At 36.3% G+C, this 20,222-nt stretch overlaps 1 protein-coding gene across 8 annotated transcripts in view; it reads right to left on the reverse strand.

Annotated features, from left to right (window-relative positions):
• TFDP2 (transcription factor Dp-2) overlaps positions 1-20,222 on the reverse strand; it is a 202,032-nt gene that overhangs the window by 58,170 nt on the left and 123,640 nt on the right. For 7 of the 8 annotated variants that reach the window (XM_047726713.1, XM_047726692.1, XM_047726683.1 and 4 more), the window contains 3 exons: positions 16,210-16,313; positions 10,765-10,886; positions 9,276-9,323 (listed from right to left, as the gene is read on the reverse strand). In XM_047726713.1, coding sequence (XP_047582669.1) covers positions 9,276-9,323; positions 10,765-10,886; positions 16,210-16,313 — 274 coding nt within the window. The remainder of the gene's footprint in view (positions 1-9,275; positions 9,324-10,764; positions 10,887-16,209; positions 16,314-20,222) is intronic. The other variant, XM_047726703.1, reaches the window with a different exon arrangement.

The following is a 20,222-nucleotide window of genomic DNA, read 5'->3' on the forward strand; positions in this document are numbered from 1 at the left end:
CTGAAGAAACTACCAGAGGACAAGCTTCAGACAAGCAAAATGACTAGAGAGACATTCACATAACGCCTGGTGATGTTACCTATAGATCTATGACTAAATGAGGGCCGGGAGAAGAGTACAGTATACTACAGTGGGGTAACACTGCAGATAAAGTACAACTATTAAAAAAAAGGGGAGAGGGCATCTGGGTGGCGCAGACGGTTAAGCTTTCAACTCTTGGTTTCAGCTCAGGCTGTGACCTCAGGGTCCTGGGATAAAGCCCTGTGTTGGACTCCATGCTCAGCAAGGAGCTGTCTAAGGCGCTCTCTCCCTCTTCCTCTGCCTCTCCCCCAACCCTTGCTGGCCCTCTCTTTCTCCCTCTCTCAAATCTTTAAAGGAAACTGGGGAGAGAACAGAGAGAGCACATGCAAAAAAAATTTTAATGTTTTTAGTAACCACAATAATGATAATATTACTATTATTTGGGACATTAAGTGATGTAATATGGGATAAAACCAATGAAGTAATTATCATATACACTAATTCTATTACCTTTTCATCCCCTTAGTCCTTAAAAATCAGGATTCTCAGTATGGAAGAAAGGGGAATGAGATGTAATGGAGAAGAGGTTTAGTAAGATTTGCACTGGAATTATCAATATGAACCCATGAAGTATTACATGAAGTATTATATCCTGGTTCTGTCCATTTAAAAGGACTAGAAAAAAATGACCAATCTGGTAGCAGTGAGCATCTGCAGCCCCAATTGGAGCCTAACATATAATTCTCCCTAAAGGATATCAGGGATTCTTAGAAAAATGGCTGATTCTAGGTATAGGGCAGGAAACATGTAAGATGAACTTGGAACATCTTATAATACCACATCACAAGCATCAAAGACTACTAGGGTCCTGTCTAAAGGACTTAAGAGTCAATTAGAAGAGGCTCCCACTAGCCAAACATGGGACAATTTAAGGTTCAATTGTGATAGTAACTGCAATGTATGAAACCCATCAAGTATGGTCAAATTCATGAATTCATAATGACGCTTTTAAAAGGAAAGATTTGGTCATCTTTGGAGGAAGACCAGGAACAAGTTCATCGTCTTGAAAACTGGCCAATAAATGGAAGGGATCAAGCATTTATTCTGCTTTCTTATATGAACTGTACCTCTAGGTAAAGAAATAGAAGAGCTGAAGTGTCTTTATATGAAAGTAGTGCCGGTACTTAGAATACTAATTGCAACCCAAAATGAATTAATAGGTACAAGCATGAAGCATCAGTGGTGTGCACATCATAAAAAGGGAGACAATGGAAGAACATACCACTATCTATTCTTGCCAAGGCGCAAACGTCAGTCTGATAAAGTCACTAAGTCTTACTGCCAAACTACAGGAAATACAGAAAATAGGAATGTATTGAGATGGACATCAGTATGAAATCAGTGAAATCTAGACTGGGAAACTGCGTAAGTCAAACAGCCTAGTTTCAACAACTAAAATGAGGAAAATAATGGGACAGAAGGGATCTATATATAAAAGAGGTATCAACTTTTTTTTAATGGACAAGACTAAAATGTGCGAAAGGATGCACATTTAGGTAATGAAACTATCTGAATCTTCAAGGAAGTGATTACTCTAAATATCAGGATATTTATAGGACAGAGAGGGTATAGTGATTAGGATGGGGCACATGAAGGGACCTCTGGGTTCTACTTCTTGACTGGTGATGGTTACAAGACTATGCCATAAGTAATTTATTAGTCATACTTCTGCTTTTTGGTGATCTTTCTGTATCTGAATCTTGTTTTTTAAAAAAGCAAACAAACATGACATTTCAAACAACTAGAAATCTGAAGACTTACTACATATTTGGTATTAATTATTGTTAATTTTCCTAGGTATAATGATATTTAAAATATTTAAATAAAATAATAATGATGTTTAAAAAGGAGTCTTTTGGGGCGCCTGGGTGGCTCAGTGGGTTAAGCCTCTGCCTTCAGCTCAGGTTATGATCTCAGGGTCCTGGGATCGAGCCCCGCATTGGGCTCTCCGCTCCGCAGGGAGCCTGCTTCCCCCTCTCTCTCTGCCTGCCTCTCTGCCTACTTGTGATCTCTGTCTGTCAAATAAATAAATAAAATCTTTAAAAAAAAGTGGGGGGAGCAATAAGATAATCATAGGGTAGTTCAGGGTGATCACCTGACGAATTTGCCCTCTACAGTCAGAATAGATAATTTTTTTCATTTTTTAATAATTTTTTTATGGATAATTTTTTTTAAAGACTTTGTTTATTTGACAGAGAGAGACAGAGAGAGAGGGAACACAAGTAGGAAGACTGGGAGAGGGAGAAGCAGGCTTCCCACCCAGCAAGGAGTCTGATTTGGGGCTCAATCCAGGACCGTGGGATCATGACTCGAGCTGAAAGCAGACGGTTAACCAACTGAGCCACCCAGATGCCCCCAAACACGGATAATTTTTTAAAAAAGATTTTATTTATTCATTTGAGAGAGAGCATGAGCGGAGGAGAGAAAAGGCAGAAGCAGATTACCGGCTCAGCAAAGAGCCTGACACAGGGCTTGATCCCAGGATTCTCATGACCTAAGCAGGAGGAGGATGCTTAACCATCTGCACTACCCAGGTGCCCCAGACATGGATAATATTTAAAGGAAGAAACTAAACACAGTTCTTAAATAGGAACAACTAGACTTTTAACAATTTTTAAAAGCTGAGGAACATACTCTTGAAACAAAGACAACCTACATGGAATAATTTTATAAGATTATTCAGTGCATGAAATGATAATAAACTTGAAAAAAAAAACTGGTTAAATATATATATGGAAAAGAGAGGGGGGAAGAACTGAAGCAAACTCTGCACAGAGGATGGAGCCCCACAGGGGACTCAATCCCACGACCCTGAGATATATTCCCAATTATATAGTTTTCAACAGTTAACTTTATTTAACTTAGACCCACAGTACTCTTCCATCTGAAAAACAGAACTACAAGTAACCATCTCACAAGGCTGCTGTGAGGATTAAATTATTCAGCAGCTGATTTTTCTCGTTGAGCTCCCAGAATTTTCACAAGCAATACAAAACTGAAGGATACCACTCAGCACTGGCTGAATCAAGAAATAAGGTTTGTTCTTTGGAACACTGACAGAGCATCATGCCCAAAACAAACCCAACCAATACCACATTAAGATTCAACAAAAATAAGAATAGCTTATACCTGCAGTACATAAATAGGAGATTGCTCCTGCAACCAAGTCTATAAAAGATTCTGACAGTTAAGGAACAATGCCTTTACTTAATGTTCTAAAGGAACATTGAAAGGTATAAAAACTCACCAACAAAAACAACTGAATTAAAAAATGGGCAAGGGACTTGAATAGACATTTCTTCAAAGGAGATATACAAATGGCCAATAAGACCTAAAAAGATGCTCAACATCAGTAATCATTAGGGAAATGCAAATGAAAACCACAATGAGATTAGGATGGCTATTATCAAAAAGTGTTATGAGAACGTGGAGAAACTGGAGCCTTTGTACACTGCTGTTGACAATTTAAATGGTACAGTCGCTGTAGAAAATACTAGGATCTTGCCTAATATATAAAGAACTAATATAAAGAACTCTAATATAAAGTTGTAATATAGAGAACTCCTACAACTCAATAACTAAAGACCAAAGGATATGGAAAGACTTCTTCAAAGAAGATATACAAGGGTCCTATAAGCACATGAAGAGATGCTCAACATCATTAGCCATTAGAGAAATGAAAATCAAAACCATAATGAAATATAATTTCACATTCACAAGAATGGCTATAGTAAAAAAGACAAATAACAAACACTGGAAAGGACGCAGAGAAACTGGAACCCGTTGTTGGGAGGAATGTAAAATGGTACAGCTACTCTGGAAGACAGCCTATTCAAAAGGCTAAAGAATTATCATTTGATCTTGCAATTCCATTCCTAGGTATATACAAAAGAGAAATGACAAATCACAAATGTTCATAGCAGCATAACTCAAATATCCATCATTAATGAACAAATACACAAAATGTGGTATGTCCATACAATGGAATAAAAATGAGTAATGTATTAATATATGCTACAACATGGATGAACCTTGAAAATACGTGAAATGAAAGAAGCCAACCACAAGTTTAATCAAGGCAGAGTTCTGTTTCCTTGAAACCAATTCTCTTAAGTTTCAGCCCTAGGGAACAAATGTCTTTGGTGTTAATACCTGCATGTGTGGAAATGAAATGAGATGTACAAGGGGATTTGGTGGGTTGGGAAGCTTCAGTTGGCGCAGGTGCTCCATGGATAGTCTTCATTTCATTACCCTCACTACTTCCCTCATTAATTCATTCTCGCTTTTTATACTTGTCACCTCTAAGCCTAGAGCTTCTCCATTATCAGTCAGAATAGGGGAGAATAGCTTCCATTTCCAATTCTGACTTTTCCTATGCATATTTTGGGATGTAGATTTCTCTACTACCACTTGTTCTTCATTATAGTCACGTAGGCTTTCGTCTTGTACTTGGAAAATCTTTTATCTCTACCACTTTTTATAGCACTTTGAGAAATTTATTTCCTTTTACTATTTTTTACATGAAAATTCCAATAGGATTTTAGGGTTTGGGGGTGTAAACATAGTATTCAGTCTATCACCTTAAACTGGAAGCTTACTATCTAAATCTTAAATCTTTTCTTAGAATCAAGCTCTTTGAAACATCAAGACCCTCTTTCCAAATAACACCAAAATATGGCCATGGGGTATAAATGCTATGATCTTTATTAGTCCATAAATAAAGTAGGAAGTATTCTTTACCAAATAAAGCCAAATTGAGAAATTTTTTAAAATTTAGAAAAAAACCTGGGGCACCTGGGTGGCTCAGTGGGTTAAGCCGCTGCCTTCGGCTCAGGTCATGATCCCAGGTCCTGGGTTCGAGCCCCACATTGGGCTTTCTGCTCAGCAGGGAGCCTGCTTCCTCCTCTCTCTCTGCCTGCCTCTCTGCCTACTTGTGATTTCTCTCTGTCAAATAAATAAATAAAATCTTAAAAAAAAAAATTTAGAAAAAAACCTAATTGGTATAGTTTGAAATACATGTTAACTTTTATTAATAATTCCATTTGAAGTATTCAAAAGAATTGTACCCAAAGAATTTCCATGCACTAAACTAGAACCTATAGCCACTGTCTTTATATATTTTCCCAATATAAACTTATTTTTACTTACAAAAATAATTTGTAGTATAAAAATGCATATCCCAAGTAGAAGTTATTAAAAAAATCTATTCATATAAGGAATTATATATAATAAAAACTTTATTTCCCATTTAAATGAGCCAACTAGAAACAGCTAAATCAGCAAAATAATTTAATTTGGTAATTCAGTAAAATAATTTAGGGAAAAACTCTCTACTTTCCTGAAGTATATATCCATCAATGTTGCATTCATCAATATCCATCAATCCAGGATTGAAATGGGAAATAAATGTTTATTCCTTATGGATCTTCACTCTCTCCCTCCCTGGGTTATATCATTCAGGCTTGTGACCATTTACATGCTGATGATACTACTTATATACTAGTGATAACATCACTTAGATAACTAATAAACTTCATATCAAAACAAAATTCCTTCCCAAATGCACTCTGAACTACAGTAAATGTAAAGGGCATAATCAGTCACCCAGCTGTTCATACAAAAAAACCAAGAGCCATCCTTTATTTCTCCTCTTCCTTCCTTCAATCTATCAATAAATCTTGTTGGTTCTACCACCATCATTTATCCATTTTTTTCCCATTTCCACTGCAGGGCCCCCTGTCCCCTGCAATAATCTTCTGATTATCCTGCTTCTGTTCTTGTCTCCTTAGAATCCATTTATCCCTCAGCAGTCAGTGTGACTTACATGATGCCATTTCTCTGCTTAAAATCTCCCTTAGAGGGTGCCTACGTGGCTCAATCAATTGCATGTCTGCCTTCAGCTCAGGTCATGATTCTGGGGTCCTGGGATCAAGCCCCCAATCAGGCTCCCTGCTCAGCAGGGAGTCTGCTTTTCCCTCTCCCTCTGCTATTCTCTCTCCCTCTCTCTCTCTTTCTCTCTCTCTGTCAAACAAATAAATAAATAAAATCTTAAAAAAAAAAAAAATTCTCCTTAGAAAAGGAACCCATCTCCCTACCAGGACCTACAAGGCCTTTTATCATGATCTGACTCCTGCCTACCTCTCCACCCTCATCTTACTCTTTGCCTTTCTCACTTTTCCCAAATACATCAATCTAGTTCCTCATTTGGGAGCTTTATTTACATTTGCTGTTCCCTCTGCCCAGAATCCCTGGCTCATCCATGTCACCTAAGCTATTTACATGACTGCTTCTTTGCTCTTAAATATCACCTTCTTAGGAGGCCTTCTCCAAGGTAGTTGCCATCACCTTTCTTATTTTTTTGTATCCATCTATTATAATCTAAAAATAATCTTATATATTACTCCCACACACACAAGAGAAGCTCTCTTAAGGGCAGACTTACCTATCTTGTTTATAATTCTTTTCAATACTTAGAACATAACAGTTAAGAGATATTCAGAACGTTTGCTGAATGAAAATTTCCTAAACATCACTGAAGCAATACAGGTATTAACTATACTGAGTTTCTTTATTAGCTTATTATAGTTTAAATTATATTAGTTAATTACAAATTATCAGTTTATTATAAATAAGTGGAGTTTTAACTTTCCACCAACAGAAAGATATTAAGATTACATGAGCACAAAGGAAGAATATACCACCACTGTGCTACATCTTATTCATGTAAGACAGGAACAGAGAAAAACACACACAGACTGCCATCACTGCCTCTAGGGCACCCCGGACCTTCTTCCCACAGCAGAGGTCCCAAAAGGAAAATCACATGTATCTGGAAGAGATGCATGTAGAAGACACCACCAGATTCTGTCCAAAGGAGGAAAGAGAAAGTGAACAAACATCTTTCAGGATTAAAACTCCAGACCAGACCAAAAGGAGGATTTTCATACCTTCTTCTACAAGCTCTTTGAAAAGAAGTCCAGCGGATCAGAATATAGGGGATAAAATTCATGAGAATCCCTCAATGGATCCTTCACCCACCAAACAAAATTTCTTCAGAAAATGACTTGCTCTCACAAATGATCTTGACAAAGGAACAGCTATGTAAGACATACTTAAAGTTGTACTTCAAGTAGTAAGATGAGGATAAAAAGCCTCATATATATTGATGTATAAGTCAGTTATAATTTATATCAGTTATGAATACATCAACATATTGATGTATAAATCTCTGAAGAAAATGAATACAAATACTTCCATATGATACACTAAATCAACATATAGGACACTAAAGAGCTAAAGATCAGTCTATGTTTGAGAGAAGGGAGAATGAAACAAACAAACAAAAACAACTGGAAGAAGGGAAACAAAGATGTTTCATAGCATTATAGAAAAATGCATTTGGAGGTAAATAAACAATTTGTAAAAACAACAACAACCAAAAGAAAATCAGATGTAGTAGACCCGAATGCGGGAGTTGGGGGCTAGGATTCACTATAGTAAAGTTATATTAAGAAAATAAAAAGAATAAAAATCACTAGGAAAGCCAAATCAACGTTTATGCCAACAATTTTTTTTTTAAAGATTTTATTTATTTATTTGACAGAGAGAGATCACAAGTAGACGGAGAGGCAGGCAGAGAGAGAGAGAGAGAGAGGGAAGCAGGCTCCCTGCCGAGCAGAGAGCCCGATGCGGGGTTCGATCCCAGGACCCTGAGACCATGACCTGAGCCGAAGGCAGCGGCTTAACCCACTGAGCCACCCAGGCACCCCTATGCCAACAAATTTAATCTGGCACTTCTGTATGTGATCTTGAGAGGTCTCTCTTATGAAGTGAGTGTAAAGAGAATCTTGTTTTTTATACTGTTTGCAGTACATAAGTGCCACCAATCATAACTAATGAATAGTGCCATTTTAAGGCCTTAAATCTTGCTAAATACATTTGCACAAACTTGTATTTCTGCCCTTTCTGAAGATAAATGCAAAAAAAGACCAGCAGGATTTGGAAAGAGTAGTTTCCATTAAAGAGAAAGAACACTTTGCTCTATATCTCTATTGTGATACAGCATTTCCTCAGACATGATTTTATCTGTTCTAAACAGTTACAAACCAAGAAGCAAGCAACAGATGCCACAAAGGAACTAAAGTTCAGCTGGTGCGTATGCAAGAAAACACACATTTTTTATTACATAGCCTCAAGGTCCTCACTCATAGTCCTTTTGATTTTATTTCAGGCTGAATTCTAATACATTTGGCCATCTAGTTTCTCAGTGCAAATCAGAGGTAGCAAACTAGAAAACAGAAAAGACAGAAAACTATTTATTATACTGAGAGCAGATGACCTAACAAAAAAAAGGAGATTAAAATACCATTGGAAGAAGGGGTTAAAAAAATCTTAGAATCAAAAATAAAATTAAAAAAGCGTAGCTGGTAAAGTTTTATAATTACAACTTTGGGACTCCTGGGTGGCTCAGTCAGTTAAATGTCTGACTCTTGATTTCAGCTCAGGTCATGATCTTGGGGTCGTGTAACCCCTGTAATGGGCTCGCTCTCAGTGGAAAGTCTGTTTCTCTCCTGTCTGTCCCCACAATGTGTGCACATGTGCTTGCTCTCTCTCAAATAAATAAATCTTTAAAGAACATAGTGCAACATTAATACGGTACCTCATCTAGTGGCTTCCATGGCACAGTGAACTTTAAGTTCAAATAACAACCCTATGTTTTTAACCCTGGAGCTTCTGACTTGGTAGACATTCATACTGCATTCAACACTCCAAAGCTGATTCTGATGCACACTGAGAAGACTGTCTTAATAGTCTAAGGAAAGATTATACTGTATTCAATATAATAGTTAAGAAATAAGTGAGAACTTATAATCTTTAAATGTATTCGATAAAACTTGTTTTTAAAAAGTTTGGGCATGCTGAGGTAAATGTGGTATATTCATCTTCCAAGAGGAGAGGGAGGGCTAAAGGACAGACTACCAAGAGCCAATTTTGGAACCATTAAATATAATGAATATATGTAATGATAAGTGAAGTAGAACACTCAGTAAGACATGAAATAAAGGCAGAAACTAAATGAAGTTAAAGTTATGCAAAGAAAAATAGCTCTAATTATAAACTACAACAATCTGGACAGAAAACTCCTCTCTACACAGTAGCATCTTCCAAACAAAATACTTAACACTTATACTCACCTTTCTGAAAAATCAGAATCTATAAATTCTCTAGCTCGTTTTCTATCACTAAAAAGAAAAAAAAAAGATAGCATAAAAAGAACAGATATTTAAACACAATTTTATTTCACGAATAATTTATTGTAACCTGTCTAACTCCACAGCAAATACATCCAAACACAAAATCTAACAAATAGAAAAGATACGTTTTATCATAGGACCGAGAAATCACAACATAATAAATTTTACCACAGGACCAAAAAGATCACAATATAACAACACAGTCTGAAATGAGCTCAATGAAAACGGGAGAAAAATATTGCAGACTTAGAAAAGGCACAGAAGAGTATTAGTCACTATGGAATGATGGAGCAATCATTCCACCCCCAATATATAAAGCACTGCTGGGGCTGAAAATATCCAAACCCGGTCATCTCCAAAGTGGGCCAACACACCTGGCATGGGTTTGGCTTTCATGTTATAAACTCTCAAGGCTATGCAGAAATCCAAGGTAACTTTCAGATCCTATGTGGGATAAGGACTGAATAAAGGCCATGGAATTACAGGTGACTGCGTCATTTCATCTCCTTTGATAGTGAAAAAATATGTATACATATGAAACTCTTCTGTCTCTAATGTGTGTGTGCATGTGCATGTATGTATACACATGAACATGTATATGGCTTGAAACACTTTGCCAGGATTATTTCATCAATTCATTTAACATCTTGGAAATAAGAAAGCTCTTACACAACCAAGATTTACTGTCTGCTTGCTAGAACTCACAATCATAAGTCAAAGACACAACTACCAGTATAGTAGGCCACCACGGAAATGACTTCTCAAGTAAACAAATAAGGTTTGAATCCTTTATCTTATGCATTTTCTCTTATGGAAAGATGAAAGGCTCAAATGATAAGGAGCAGAGAAAGGCTGGGTAAGGGTATTTTACAGGCAGACATGAAACATCTGAAAGTTTGATACTAAAAGTGGTAAATGAGGAGCACAAGGGATACTGATTTAATTGTCCAGTGTTTGAAAAGGATCAAGAGAAAAACTCAGTAAAATTTTTAATATTTTTGGCCTCTTTTTCCTAGTTCCTTTTCTGATGTTTAAGGAAACAAAAATTCACAGGGGGAAATTCTGAGCCAACATTCGACATGCAACTCTTTTCTTAAGTTTGTTAAAACAATATAAAATATAGAATTTGCATCTCCAAAGCAGTTAAATGTCATAATCACAAAAAGAGTAGTCCTTTTTCAGAGCTGAAAGAACAGAAGATTCTGGTACAAATTACTGCATTGTTTTTCTCTACCTAAAAATGGTTGCTCCATAAATGATTTATATCTAAGACATAAAGTGAAATTAAAATAGGTAGTTTTAAAGGCAACACATTAGTTTCTAAGGACTAGGCTAACATAAAACAAGAATGGAAGACAACACAGTGAGAGAAAAAGATCATAGCTTCAGAAAAAGTTTTAAAAATGGTAACTTGCAACAACACTCTTACCCTGGGACCCAGCCGGTAGCTTCTGCTATGTGTGTCTGAGTAACCATTGCTGGTGCAGGGGTATATGGACTCCCAATCAGAACACTTCCTGAACTGGTTAGTCTCTGTGGTGTGCTTATAATCTATAAAGTTAGGACACAGAAAATAACATTCTTAGTTATTAAGAAATGCATATAGGCAGAAAATCATGTTGACTGCTAAGCTACATATAAGGAGGAAAACTCCCTGCCAAAAACGCACTTAATAGCAATCATCTAAAACATAAGCTTTCACTCACTTATATTCTATGATCTTAAAGCATTAGTAATTGAATACTGCCATGAGGTCACAATACAGGTTTCAGCAAATGAACAGCAATTTGGAAGGATTAAGGTGGCAACTAACAATGTTTTAAAAATTAAAAAAAACCAGAAAGCTGTCTTGCAATTACAGAACCTAACTGCAGTTGAACTTGAGGTACCCAAACTAGGGCAAGAGTAAATCAGATCATGTCCAAAATATACACAAAGGCATCATACAATTTGGATTATTGTAACAAATGCAATTTTATCTTCTTTTTTCAAGAGCATTTCCTCATGTCAATAAATATTCTTCACAGAAATTTTGAAGATAGTGAAACATTTTATCATGTGGATTTGTTATCCCCTCCTGTTAGCTATATATGGATATTCAATTATCCATTATTATAAGCAATGCTGTGATGAACATTTTTGGACAACAATTTTGGCCTTAGTATCTATTTCCTAAGGACAGACTCTAGAAAGGTAATGGAACTAAAGGATATAGACTTTTCAAAAAGCTTCTTGATAGGTGCTACCAAATTGCTGTCCAGGACTTCACTAATAAATAGACCATGTTTTTTCCAAAAATGTTTATAATAATTAGTACAAAAGACAATTTAGCATTCTACTAATATCTTTATAAGTACTTTTGCCATAAAAATAAGGGCAGGCTCCAGTGAGTAGGGGTATTAATGCAACAGCATTGGCCCCACGTTGGTAACTGTTGAAGAATGAGCTGCTGGGCACACAGGGATTCTCTCTCTCTCTCTTTTTTTCTTTCCAACCCTGAGGCACAGGACTGCCCTCAACTGGGCAACCCCAGAGCTTCAGATCTCCTAAAGGGAAGAGATTCCATTTTCATATACTTTTGAAAATTTCCATAACAGCAAGGTTTTGTTTAAGTACCAATTAAGAGAGAAAAGCATCTATGTGAGCTACACACAATTTTTAAATGACAGATCTTCAAAGAAATAGTTCTATTTCTACTGTCTGAGGTAGGTCAAAATACTAATTTTTGTAGCCCTGATCAAATGAAACCTGTTTCTGCAGGCAGGTCTAATTCCAGTTATTAAGTTAGTTGCTAATTTGCTCCATAAGGAACAATGGGAAGGATTCATTTGCATTTCAAACTTAGTTTGGCCTTCATTATCAAAGTTGCATCAACATTTATTCATTTACCAAATACTTAAGAACATTAGTTACCTCCGTTTGTGTATGGCATTTTGCCAATTTGGAGCTAGGGAGATATTACTATATACAAATGCCTAGGAAATAATTTTAGTAAGTTAATTCTATAGTTTAAAAAAAAAAAGACAATAAACACTGATAGTTATCTGGAGAATTCTGATTCTCCACAATATTCCAGGGATTATTAAATGAGGAATTTAGAAGCTTACCTCATGAGGAAATATGAATACTAGATAATAGGTTTGTATCTCCCCTTCTACACACCCATCCTACCTCTGCACCTCCATTTCAGTGAAAATCTTTAAGGGTAGATCAAATGTTTGCAGAGCCTAGCACAGAGCTAGGAGATATTCACAGGAAAGGCACAAGAAATATTTGATGAACTGAGAAAGAAGCCCCAGCTCTTAAAATGAAAAAAGTAGCTTCTCTGTTCATTAATATGCCAGAAGGACTACATAAAATCCAGTAAGAAAATGCAATATAAAGGACATAGTTCTGGGGCGCCTGGGTGTCAGTTAGGTTAAAGCCTCTGCCTTGGCTCGGGTCATGATCCTAGGGCCATATCGGGCTCTCTGCTCAGCAGGGAGCCTGCTTCCTTTTTCTCTGCCTGCCTCTCTGCCTACTTGTGATCCATGTCAAATAAATAATTAAATCTTAAAAAAAAAAAATAAAGGACATAGTTCTTACCAATCACTACATCACATGTTTGTATGTCCTATAACATGCTGACCTTGAGGGTGAAGCTTAAGAAGGAAAATCTGAGTATTTGATCAGTCTCTGGTCTATTCTATTTCTAGAACAGGAGTCTCCACAAAGCAATTCTAATCATCCAAACTTACCCTTGAGACAGACTGCATTATTTGTGCAGTATTATTACTAAGTTCTTTTTCTGTATCTGTTATTAGTAGCCTACAGGCTCAGTTTACCTGATTTAAAGGGCTTTGTAGAAAAAAAAAGATGAAGAGAGGAAGGGAAATAGGACATAGGAAAAAACTGGTTATTATTACTGAGAAAGGCTTTGGAAATGAATTGCTATGTTCTGGTTTATTTTTTCTTCCTCAATGTCAGAATGTCACCTGACATTCTTTGCTGAGCTGACGGTGATTAGCAATATTCTGTTCTTTTCCTTTAGCCTAGTGCCTGCTATGCCCTCAATAGCAGAAATCCTCAATAAACATTTCCTGAATGAACAAACTGGAGGGATGATATACTTCAACTACAAAGACAAGTTAGAAGTTCATGTGAGATGCAATGAGTTCCTAAATTAGGACAATGACAGTGAACCTTAAATAAAATCAAAGAAAAGCCAACAGAACTTGATCAACCACTGAATACAGGAAAATTATATAGGTGATGAGTCAGATGTGTTTTATAAGACTGAACCTTAATTTTGAAATTCCAAATTGAAATTAGAGGTAAATTAGAGGTAATTACTATATTCAGTTTATCTGATAAGGAAAGTGAACATTTATTTTAAATTCCGGCACTTAACTTCCCCCATCCCAAAGAAATCCTTAATTTAAATGTAATCATGCAGTTTTTTGACAACGGATTACAGCTGGGCTATGAAAATCATATAGTAATTGAACCTCATTCTGAAGGTTTTCTGCCTTCAATCAATATATCTTACATACTACTGCCATCTACAGTAAGAATAGCCAAGAAATTGTTACAGCCTTGTATGGTAGCTACACTGGTGGTGAACAGCATGAAGTACAGAGCTGTCCAATCACTTTGCTGTATACCTGAAACAAATGTAACATTCTGTGTCAATGATACTTCAATTAGAAAGCAAGCAAGCAAGCAAGCAAAGCCAAGAGAGCTTCTGTATTCCTTTTTTTTTTTTTTTTTAAAGATTTTATTTATTTATTTGATAGAGATCACAAGCAGGCAGAGAGGCAGGCAGAGAGAGGAAGGGAAGCAGGCTCCCTCCGAGCAGAGAGCCCGATGCCAGGCTCAATCTCAGGACTCTGGGATCATGACCTGAGCTGAAGGCAGAGGCTTTAACCCACTGAACCACCGAGGCGCCCCAAGAGCTTCTGTATTCTAAAGGGAAAAAGAATCTATGTAATTATAAAGTATTACATTAAAGGAGTTTATTATTTCACAGAATCTTAGTTTTACTATAAGAAACATGTACTTTTTAACCATCTTTAATAAAGATGGTTATGAGATTATATGACAAGATACCTTTAAGTATAGAGCAAGTATTCCAAACTAAAACAGTTACATTAAACTAGTTACTATAAACACAGAAAACAACCTTTTTTTAAAGACCTTTTGAAATTTCTATCTACCATTAAGACTTGGCTAGAGACGTGAAATTGATAGGGCAAATAGAGAAAGACAACAGAGAGAAGCAGGTTTTAAAAAAGAAAAAGGTTTTATTCAAGGGTTTTCCAACTTAAAAAAAATGCTTTTAAATCACGGATGAGAGAGTGAAGGTGAGGGGACACTATTCAAAAGAAATAAACAAAAGAAGAGAGAAATGGCTCTAACTGGGATTCTACAACAATTAGGAAGTCAAAAAGAAAGCTCTCATTTCTGTCTAAGAACTGAGAACTGGAAAAAGCACCTCAGTATTAAGACACAAATTAAGGTCTGGTTTAAAGAGGAACCCCAAATCTCCCTTCCTTCTTCTGACCTTTCTTTTGCTGTTTCTGAGGTTTGTAGTGATGAGGTAAGTAGTGTACAAGACTACTTTATCATTGTCAGAACTGAGGTATAACAGTAACTGCATGCACGGTAGCTCAAATTGACAACAGAAAGAAAAACTGTTTCCAAAAGAATTTGAGCCATAGCAGTATCCCTAAAATACTGACAGAAAACAGTCTCTCGAAACAGAGGACTGTGAGGGAGAAACTCTAAGAGTTCAGGGATGTTTATTTAATTTTGGTGTTTATATAATCACATTTCAAAATACAGACTTTAAAGTCAGGTGCCTTATCTCATTTACACCTACTTTTCAGTGGCTGGTGAGAAGCAAAAGCTTAGTAAATGTTTGAAATATACCCTGAACTACCTTGAAATGGGGACACTTATCTGAACTTAAGTGTCCATGAGGTTTGGAGCTAGACTACATTCTTCACATAGTTACAGTAAATTGTGAGAGATCTTTAGTTTGAATCCTGTAGGTAATTAACAGTCCTCAAGTGATCAAGAAAAATGTCATGTCTTGAATGTCTTAAACTCTTGAAGATTTGCTGAAGCCACTAAGTATGTTAAGATACATTTTTTGCTTAAATAATTCTGCATTTAACAGAGTCCACAGTACTGAGTATCACGGGCAAAATTTATCCTTCCTGCTCTATAGATGAGACCACATGAGCACTAACAATGAAGAGTTACTGTTCAAGCATTTACAAACTTTTGCTAAAGGTGGCTGAGACCATTAAATTAAGTATAGTTTTCAGGGTAATTGCATGTCACTTTGTTTAAAAGTAAGGCTTTTCTGAAAGTGTTATATACTTCAAGCTCTAACATGATTAATGGAATGCCTCCAGAGAAACAGTTAAATATTTTCTACTTTTCATTCATTATTTCTACTGCTAAAGATTGATAGCTCTGGATATAGATTAACTGCTGGGTCATATTCAATTTATATGAGAGTACACAGCTTAGGGCAGTAAAGGTTATTTTATAAGGAAAAAAAGAGGAGAACATAAAACATAACATATTTCTAATCAATTTAATCAAACTAAAAACAAGAGAAGCCTACCATAGGGAGCAAGCAAAAACCTTGATATTACATATCCAGAGTCCAGACTCAATTACATGAAAATTAAACAATGAAGAGCACAACCGCCTTTCTTTTTCTCAAGACTTAATCAGATACATTCTGATGAAAACAAAACTTCTTAAAAAAGTGCATAAGACGTGAACTGGAATTTTTGTTCAGCATCTTTAGTACAATTATCTTTTAAATTAGTCTTGCCTGAGTAAAATGTCAAATTCTAATATTTGATGGTTTTCTTACCATTTGGGGTCCAACATTCACATTTATTGGTCCTAAGGTTTTTGGTAAAATCTTTGTTGGTGAGTTGGTGCTGGAAACTGGAAATGCAACAAATGAAATGTTACCTGAAATGATATAAAAATATTAGGTTAATGTCCTGCAATATCAAGGTCCCCTTCTATCTATACATTCATGGTCCTAACCCCAGTTTTGTTTCAGTAATTTATAATTATTTTAATAATTAAGTTAAAACAAGAAGCCTTACGGAAAAGCCATTCTAATGATTGCTTTTTTGTAGGGAATACAATTAGTTCTGCTAAATAGGAAAACTGTAAAATAAATGGTTCACTCTGCCTGACAATTAATTACTAAACTTTTAGTGGGTTTTTAGAGGAAAATCTATTTAGAGAATACATACTGCAAATCATAGTTTATGTCAGAGTTGAGAAATCTAGATCTTTATCAGACATCATAGAACCAAAAAAAGTATGAAGTAGATAGGAACTAAAATATCTATTAGAATTTATAGTATAATAGAAAGTATTTACACTAAGAATTAACATGCTTGCAAATGAGTTGGTATTTAGAAAAAAATATGATGCTACCTAGTGATACTGAAAACAGTGAGATGTACACAGTGTTTTCAAGTGATATCAACACTTTAAATTTGAAATTAAGGTAGCTAAGTGCTACCCCAGAAATGAAACGTTAACTGATAACTTTCTGAACTGTGTCAACTACTTAACCACTCTGGACAAACTTCAGTTTATCAATGTTTTTCTTAATAATCTAATGTAACAAAGAAGATTACCCAGAAAGTATGTGAAAGAGATTCAATACTGAAACTCTAGGGGGAAAGACAGCATTTAAGAGCAGGACAAGACCCCTCCTTCTCAGATGGCCCCCTTGAATCTCCAAGCACTTGCCCAGACTCCTTAAACCCTACCTCTCACCTGATTCTCAGCAAATACTCCTATTTCCTTCAGTGAGGAAATCAGGCCATCGGGCTATACTATAGCTTCTCTTCCCTGACCTGTGAACCTGTCTGCACCCTCACCTATTTTTACTTTTTTCTCTCTGAGTGGAAATTCTCATATAAATGATTTCTTTCATGTCTCTACAAATCCTTTCTTCTTAGGGTCTCACATATCAATTATCTACTGTCTCCTGGGTTTTCAACTGCACCATCAGCTCCTCTCCTTCAGTTTCTTTCTGCCCATTTGCCCTGTATCATTTTCCCTCAATACCCACACTCAACAAGGTCTAATAGCCAAATCTGTTTCTCCTTCATGTTCTTAGTATATGATTGAATCTTGATAGATGATCATTACCATCCCAGTGACCCAGTCCAGAAATAATCAACCCCCTCCTCGTTCAACTGACCACCGTATCCTATTTATCTCCTTACTCTGGCTCCTTTATGTTGCTGGCACTTGGTTTAATTTGAAACGTTATCAAATCTGATTCGAACACACTTACCGTCTAACTCAGTGATTCACTATTGTGGCTGTGCAATGGAATTATCTGGGACTCAATAAAAAATACCAATGTCTCAGTCCCACCCGCAGAGCTGCTGATAAAACTGGTCAGGAGTGAACCTGGGCATGAGACCGCTGAAAGTTCTCCAGAAGGTTCCAACGTGCAGCCATGGCTGAGCACTACCACTCTAACTGGAAATGCTACTTAAAACAGTTTTGCTAGCCCCTCCACAAATCTGTAACAAACCAGTCTTTCAACTAAGGAAAACTGTTCTGGACACTCCCCTTCTTTAGGCCTTCAAAGATTCCACAACACTTTCAATGCCTCCCTCAGATTCCTCAACATGGCACAACAGCTTCTATCTACAGATCTCACCCCTGCCTCCCTTCCCAGCTTCATCTTCAGCTACTCCCTCCACTCCAATCAGGTTAAATACTTTGCAATTCCAGAAAGGCCCCAGCTCAACCACTCCAGTTTTGGCACACACCTTTCCTTCTGTTGGAAGTCTCTCTCTCCTGGGGCTACTTTTACTGCCTAGCATTTAAAATGGCATTCCATACCATTTTCTAAGTCATTACTGTGTGCCAGAGTCTGTTCTAGAGGCTTCCCATATATACATCATCTTGCTAGTGCTTAGGAGAATAGAATAAAATGTATTATTACTGTCTCCATTTTACACATTTAGAAACTGAGACAGAATGAAGTTAAAGAATGTGTAAAACATACCAGAGATAGAGAGGGCCACAGCCCTACCTCCCAAGCCTCTGCTCTGTGTGGTGCCACCTCCCCATATAAGCTGTTCCCAGCCTCTGTGGTCTAGTTCCTGGATGCCCTTCTTCTGACTTTTTCATAAAACCTATGATCATTTGCTTGTTCTAGCTATCATTTACATAGTTTTAAGTGGGCTATGTCTCTCAGCTTTGTATCCTAGCGCCTGGTTTAGTTCCTGGCACAGAATAGGCACACAGAAGTATAAAACTGATTAGCATAGATTGGAGCTATTACCTTTTCTAATCTGGATGCCATATTTCCTGTAATGTGGTGTAAACTGTATTTTTTTGTTACATTTTAACTGGTACCATAACTTATACTGAGTCTGAAATAAATTTAAATGCTAGGTCTTTTATTATTTTGAACAACCAGGATATCAAATAAAGTTTCCTTCCTCTGTAACCATGAAGCTGATTTTTGTTTTTATATAACACATATATCTTACCAAGTGCTAAAGATAAAAGTTATTATCAAACTTCCCAAATATGGTTATTCACCTATTTAAGAATTCACCCTAACTGGAGAATAATTATCTATGATTCTAGGGTGAAGGAGAACAGCTATGTAATTGATAGACATGTGCCATCAACTCAGCCCCAGGCAGGACAGGCATGTGAGGAAAAACACAGCCCTGCAAAAGTCTGGCTCTCAGATTTTTTTTTTTTTTAATTGAAGTACAGCTGACATATAGTATTATATTAGTTTCAGGAGTACAACATAGGGATTTGATAGTTACATATATTACAAAATGCTTATCATGGTAAGTGCAGTTACTATCTGTCACCACACAACATTATTACAGTATTATTGACTTAATATTCTCCATGCTATATGTTGCAACCCTGTGACTTATTTTATAACTAGAAGTTTATACTTCTTAGTACCTTTCACCTATTTCATCTATCCCCAGACCCCCTCCCTTCTGGAAATCACTGGTTTGTTCTCTGTACTTATGAATCTGTTTCTGCTTTTCTTTGTTCATTTAGTTTTTTTAACATTCCACATGTAAGTTAAACCATGTGGTATTTGTCTTCTCAGATGATTTTAAAAAATGACTTTAGTGATGCTGAATGTTTAAGATGAGATCACTTCTGATAAACTGTTAAAGCAAAAATCAAAAACCAGCAAAAAACAGTGAACAAGAAACACAAAAAAGACAAATTAAGGTTAGGGAACAGATTGACTCTGATTTTAAACCTGACACTAGAGGAAAATTAAGAATATAAAACTCAGGTCAAAACAAAATGAAAAACATTAAACCCAGATCTGCCATGCCAGTTAATACCAAAAGAATTTAGAGGGAACTTAATAAATTTGACAAATTGATTCTAAAGTGCATCTGGAAGAGTAAAGGCAGAGAACAGCCAAGAAATTTTTTAAAAAAAGGAGTAACAGGGAAGAGGGGAACTTTAGCCTACCTAGATTTCAAAATTATTACACAGCTGAAGTGTCAGAAATAATGTGATATTGCTAAGAAGCAAATAAAAAAAGTGACAAAACAGAAAAAAGAAACAATTTCATGTACCAGGCTGATAAAGATTAATAAGTCTGATAACATCCTGAGTTGGTAAAAATGTGGCATAATGGCTGCATTTACAAAATACTTACATGGCACCTACTAGATGTTAAGTACTAATGCTAAGCACTTATGCGTACTTGGTGCAAGGGACACTATCCCCTACACTCAAGCAGCTAACACGTTGTTGGTGGGAGGGATATTGGACAGTCTTTTTGGAGGGCAGTCCGACAATGTAACTAAAGAGGAGTAATGGGTCTGGTCTCTT

This window comes from Lutra lutra, chromosome 1, assembly GCF_902655055.1.
Source record: "Lutra lutra chromosome 1, mLutLut1.2, whole genome shotgun sequence".
NCBI lineage: Eukaryota > Metazoa > Chordata > Mammalia > Carnivora > Mustelidae > Lutra > Lutra lutra.